Source organism: Procambarus clarkii, chromosome 36 (assembly GCF_040958095.1).
Source record: "Procambarus clarkii isolate CNS0578487 chromosome 36, FALCON_Pclarkii_2.0, whole genome shotgun sequence".
Taxonomy (NCBI): domain Eukaryota; kingdom Metazoa; phylum Arthropoda; class Malacostraca; order Decapoda; family Cambaridae; genus Procambarus; species Procambarus clarkii.
The window spans coordinates 41235403-41242155 of record NC_091185.1 but is presented as its reverse complement, the minus strand read 5'-3'; the positions used below and the strand labels follow the sequence as shown (position 1 = coordinate 41242155).

The 6753-nt window shown below is 42.4% G+C and overlaps 1 protein-coding gene across 1 annotated transcript; it reads right to left on the bottom strand.

Annotated features, from left to right (window-relative positions):
- Positions 1 to 814: 814 nt before the first annotated feature.
- Positions 815 to 5525, bottom strand: LOC138371784 (rhoptry surface protein CERLI2-like). Its single transcript, XM_069336808.1, has 2 exons — positions 5479 to 5525; positions 815 to 1394 (listed from the first exon to the last, which is right to left on the bottom strand). The coding sequence occupies exons 1-2, from the start codon at positions 5523 to 5525 to the stop codon at positions 815 to 817; spliced, it is 627 nt and encodes a 208-aa protein (XP_069192909.1).
- Between the last annotated feature and the right edge of the window lie 1228 nt (positions 5526 to 6753).

Genomic DNA, 6753 nt, shown 5'->3' with positions numbered 1-6753 from the left:
AGATTTCCATTGATATAATTTCATCCGCAAAAATTTACTATGATCAAAGATTTCAAACGCGATTAAAATTATATTTTCCAAACAAAGGCAAAACTAAATGCTTATTGAAGCGCTTAAATTGCTAATTGTAGTCTTAATGCAATCGGTCATGTATTTAATTTAATATAATGTTCCGTGATTTGTTTATTGACGGCGTTTTTGTATGTTTATTTCACCTAGGTTAACATTGAAATATTGTACGTGTGTGTTCTCACCTATGCGTGCTTGCAGGCCAAGCTTGAGCTCTTAGGCTCAGAAGGTTAGGATAAGGGCACTCTAATTTGACCGTTCTCTTGACGTTTGGAAACATTAGTGAGATGTTTTGAGGGTGAGATGCAGCATCTGACGGGCTGCCGGCTCATGCAAACTATAGTTACCACCCACCTCCTCCAGCCATGAACATCTTAATTTGCTTAAATTTCGTTTTCGTCTCTTTTTGATAAAGCTTCTAAGATTCTAATGTGTTCAAAGAAATATTTCTTTAACATGATGTATCATTGATAAAATCAGTAGTAGTCTTAAGGAGGGTTCGAAACTATACTGTGGGTGCTCCCAAGCATGTCGTGGTGTAGTGGCCCAAGGCGTGTGCTTGGGAGTACCCAGAGCATAGGTTCGAATCCTCCTCGTAACTCCTACTGACTAATCTTATATGTCGTAATCATGGCATTTCTTGTTCATCTCTATTTTCAGCTTTTGAGGATTATTCCTCTTATCTGATCCTCGTACTTTTATGAACCAGAACTTTAACAAACTTTTATGTTATAAGTAATTTTGTTTAAAGTTTCTTCACATGGATATTCCACTTTGAGACAACACATTCTAACACTGATCTAACGTAGTCTGATCTAACGTAGTCTGATCTAACGAAGTCTGATCTAACGAAGTCTGATCTAACGTAGTCGGATGTAACGTTGTCTGATCTAACGAAGTCTGAACTAACGAAGTCTGATCTAACGTAGTTTGATCTAACGTAGTCTGACCTAATGTAGTCTGATGTAACGTAGTCTGATGTAACGTAGTCTGATGTAACGTAGTCTGATCTAACGAAGTCTAAACTAACGAAGTCTGATCTAACGTAGTTTGATCTAACGTAGTCTGATCTAACGTAGTTTGATCTAACGAAGTCTGAACTAACGACGTCTGATGTAACGTAGTCTGATGTAACGTAGTCTGATGTAACGTAGTCTGATGTAACGTAGTCTGATGTAACGTAGTCTGATGTAACGTAGTCTGATGTAACGTAGTCTGATGTAACGTAGTCTGATGTAATGTAGTCTGATGTAACGTAGTCTGATGTAACGTAGTCTGATGTAACGTAGTCTGATGTAACGTAGTCTGATGTAACGAAGTCTGATCTAACGAAGTTACATTACATACAAGAGTTATGTTGTTACATTCTTGTACAGCCACTAGTACGCGTAGCGTTTCGGGCAAGTCCTTAATCCTAAGGGTCCCTGGAATACGATTCCCTGCCGCGAAGAATCGTTTTTTCATCCAAGTACACATTTTACTGTTGTGTTAAACAGAGGCTACAGTTAAGGAATTGCGCCCAGTAAATCCTCCCCGGCCAGGATACGAACCCATGACTTAGCGCTCGCGGAACGCCAGGCGAGTGTCTTACCACTACACCACGGAGACTGCAAATCTAACTGCAAGTCTGATCTAACATAGTGCAATGTTCTGAAAGCTTCTTCTGAAAGTGTATCGGTTCCCTAAGCTCTCTGATGTAACTTATTTGAGATCGGAACACATGTTAACCCATGTGTTTGAAGTCTCATACCTGACCGTTAGTATGCCAAAAGTCTTACACAAGAGGGTCCATATGTGCAGGAGTCCCACATCTTACTACTGTTAACTTGTGAAGACAGTGGCATACCTGACTTTATGTGTGACAGCATTTTCATAATTCGCTGTCAATAGTTGAAGGAAGTTTTGAGAAGGAAGAAGGACTGTTTTCAGCGAGCCATTAAACACACTAAAGATTGATAACCCAAATGAATTTTTCATGGATATGATACCAACATCAAATCATATATCAGACGTCACCCTATCCCCACTGGATTTTGAAGAAGCCATAAACAGTATGCCTTTGCACTCTGCACCAGGCCCGGATTCTTGGAACTCCATATTCATAAAGAACTGTAAAAAACCACTATCGCAGGCCCTCCACATTCTGTGGAGACAAAGCCTAGATACTGGCGTTATTCCTAATATACTGAAAACAGCAGAGGTAGCACCTCTTCATAAAGGAGGAAATAAGGCAGAGGCAAAAAATTACAGACCGATAGCACTAACATCGCACATCATAAACAATTTTGAGAGAGTGCTAAGAAGTAAAATCACAAAATACATTGAATCACAGCAACTCCATAACCCCGGACAACATGGTTTCAGAACAGGGCGCTCTTGCCTGTCGCAGTTGCTGGACCACTATGATATGGCATTAGATGCTATGGAAGACAAACATAACGCGGATGTAATTTACACAGATTTCGCAAAAGCTTTTGATAAATGTGACCATGGTGTTATTGCACATAAAATGCGTTCAAAAGGAATTACCGGAAAAATAGGCAGATGGATCTACAATTTCCTGACCAACAGAACCCAATGTGTAATAGTCAACAAAATAAAATCCAGCCCATCAACCGTGAAGAGCTCAGTCCCCCAGGGTACTGTGCTTGCTCCAGTACTTTTTCTCATCCTCATTTCGGACATAGACAAGAACACAACCTATAGCACTGTATCAAGAACACAACCTATAGCACTGTATCAAGAACACAACCTATAGCACTGTATCATCCTTTGCAGATGACACTAGGATCTTCATGAGAGTAGGCAACATAGAGGACACGGCGAACCTCCAGTCAGATGTAGATCATGTCTTTCTATGGGCTACAGAAAATAATATAGTGTTTAACGAAGATAAGTTCCAGCTCATGCGCTATGGAAAAAATGAAAATATAAAAACGGAAACCACGTACAAAGCTCAGGCAATTCATAACATAGAACGAAAAGGCAATGTAAAGGATCAGGGTGTACTCATGTCGGAAGACCTTACCTTTAAAGAACACAATAAAGTAGCCGTCACAACTGCAAGAAAAATGACAGGTTGGATAACAAGAACTTTTCACACAAGAGATGCTATACCGATGATGATACTTTTCAAAACGCTTGTGTTCTCTAGAATAGAGTACTGCTGCACAATGACAGCACCTTTCAAAGCTGGAGAAATTACTGATCTGGAGAGCGTGCAGAGATCCTTTACTGCTAGAATCCACTCAGTAAAACATCTAAACTATTGGGACCGACTAAAGAGCCTAAAACTGTACTCCCTTGAGCGCAGGCGGGAGAGGTACATAATAATTTACACGTGGAAAATATTAGAGGGGCTGGTCCCAAACCTGCACACAGAAATAACATCACATGAGACCAGAAGACATGGCAGGATGTGCAGAACACCCCCGTTGAAAAACAGAGGTGCAACAGGTACTCTGAGAGAGAACTCTATCAACATCAGAGGCCCGAGACTGTTCAACACGCTTCCACCACACATAAGGGGCATAACTGGCCGACCCCTCACAGTGTTCAAGAGAGAAATGGATAAGCACCTCCAAAGGATACCTGATCAACCAGGCTGTGACTCATACGTCAGGCTGCGAGCAGCTGCGTCCAACAGCCTGGTTGATCAGTCCGGCAACCAGGAGACCTGGTCGACGACCGGGCCGCGGGGACGCTAAGCCCCGGAAGCACCTCAAGGTAACCTCAAGGTAGGTAAGGTAAGTCCCACACCTGGCAGTACATATGTACAAAAGCAACACACCTGACAGTTGATACGTGCATGAAATCATACACCTGAACTTACATATATGATATAAGTGACAGACTTGACTATCCATATTTGACGGAAGTTAAAAACCTAACCATATATATATACGTGGCGTCAAATTCACACCTGACCATCAATATGACGGAAGTCCAACACCTGACCGTCCATATGGAAGGGAAGGGAAACATCTGGAGTACATTTGTGGCATACGTTAAACAACTGACAAACCATTCGTGGCAGAAATACGAGACACCTGACTATGAAGATGCAATGGAATTTGCACTTCTGACCAATCATTAGTGAGAGACCTACCACACCTGACTGGTCCATATTTGACATAAGCAGCAAACCCGACTGTCTATGTGGAAGAATCGACACATCTAACCCCTCACATGTGAAAAATTGGCACAACTGACTGTCAGTATGTGACAGAAGACGTGCACCTGACTGTCATTGTGGCAGAAGTGACATCAGGTCAGAACTATTTCAAAGAAACATTATCATTCCTTTATTTTTGAAACTACAGAAATTATTTTCAAGGCAGCACCGATTCAAATCCATTCAACTCCACATATATGGCTTGAATGTCTGACCTACACTAATATATCTAGCTTCGACTTTAATGTCTATGCCTGTATCTCTCTCTTACATGTAAATATCTAACCTACTCTTAATTGTCGAACCTTTGAATGAATGCCTAATCTTAGGATATATGTCTAGCTTACACTTGAATATCTAACCTATGCATGGGGGGCCTCCAAACTAGAATAGACAGATGTCTCGACGAACTGACAGAAACGCTGTTTCTAGACCAAGTGACATGATCCATAATGTGAAGGTGAACCAAGTGACATGGCTCATAAAGTGGAGCTAGACCAAGTGACAAGGTCCATAAAGTGGAGCTGGACCAAGTGACATGGTCCATAAAGTGGAGCTGGACCAAGTGACAAGGTCCATAAAGTGGAGCTGGACCAAGTGACAAGGTCCATAAAGTGGAGCTGGACCAAGAGACATGAGCCATAAAGTGGAGCTGGACCAAGAGACATGATCCATAAAGTGGAGCTGGACCAAGTAACATGGCTCATAAAGTGGAGCTGGACCAAGTAACATAGCTCATAAAGTGGAGCTGGACCAAGAGACATGATCCATAAAGTGGAGCTGGACCAAGAGACATGATCCATAAAGTGGAGCTGGACCAAGTGACATGGTTCATAAAGCAGAGCTTGTCTGTTTCTCGGACAAGCTCTGCAACTTGTTGAAGTCACCTTAGAGAATCTTACAATCTCCATTTGTGCCAGCGTTACTCGTTACTTTTGCAACTTCTCCAAACATTGACTTTTAAGACTCAATTACTGTAAATAGGTCATTAACGTAAATGAGGAACTGCATGATCCCTGCAGTGACCCTTGAGGTACCCCGCTTGCCAACGCCAGATCGACTTCTCGTCCGTCACCGTTACACTGCGACTCCTGTCTGTTAGGGAATTCCTTACCAGTGTTAGTGCTTTTCCGCTTACTCCCGCCTTCCTCTATAGGAATCTGTTGTGCACTACAGTATCAAAGGCTTTTGGGAAGTCTAGAAATACGCAATCTGTCCAGCCATCGTTGTCTTACCTTATTTTCATTACCTTACCATGAACTCCAATAGGTTCGTCAGACATGATTTCCTTTCCCAGAAACTGGTCAGAGACCGAGCCGCGGGGACGTTGACCCCCGGAATCAACGCAAGGTAACCACAAGGCAAGCTGTGTTTATGTTTGCTTTCAGACATACTCTTTCTTGGTGTGCAATAATCGTAACCTTATAAATGGTCATGTACTATGCAAGGGAAGCTTGTGTGACTCTGGTTAAGTGCCTCTTTATCTCTTTTTTTGTCGATTGGCACCATTTATTCCTTCTTCCAGCAGCAAGGCAATTCCCTCTATGCAAGTGACTCATTAATGATGAGTACTAGAGGTACGCTGAGGACCTGTGTCGCTTCTTTTTGCATCTATGGTGATACTGTTTCTGGCCTAGTAACTTTAGTTAAATATAGTGATGCTAGTTGTATCCTCACTTTTTCCGCTGTTACCTCAAAATTTATTAGTTTCCCGTCAGTGGCTGATTCCTCATCTTGCGGTGGGAGCTGTTCAAGCTCAATAGTGAACACACCATGGAAGCTGGCGCTGAGCTCCTCACAAATATCTCCAACATTTTCAATACACTGGCCTCATCTTTTTCGTAACCTGATCACTTGGTCATTCACTGTCATTTTAATTTATAGGTGGCTATGTATGTTAGTATTAAAATTGAACGACGGTTGGGGATAGCCAATCACAAATCAAGTAAACCTCTGACGTCATTCTCCACAGAGAGCTAGTAGCAGCCGTTCTGGTGACCAGTTAGTATCTCACAGACCTCAGAGTAGGAAGGACCTCGGCAGGCCCGATATATACTGTTACCTTACACAATAAACTGCTGCCGTGACCGACTGTGTATTATCTTCAATCCAACAAGCAGCCATACATTCAAGACGGTAACAAAGATGTAAACGTTGTAGTTGCTTCTTTCTATCGGAGGGAGCATGCGCGCGGATGTGTACTCACCTATTTGTACTCTTCTATTTGTGCTTGCGGAGGTTGAACTCTGGCTCTTTGGTCCCGCCTCTCAACCGTCAATTAACTGGTGTACCGGTTCCTGAGCCTACTGGGCTCTATCATATCTACATTTGAAACTGTGTATGGAGTCAGCCTCCACCACATCACTGCCTAATGCATTCCATTTGTCAATCACTCTGACACTGAAAAGGTCTTTCTAATATCTATGTGGCTCATTTCGGCACTCAATTTCCACCTGTGTCCCCTAGTGCGTGTTCCCCTTGGGGTAAATAGCATGTCCTTATCTACCCTA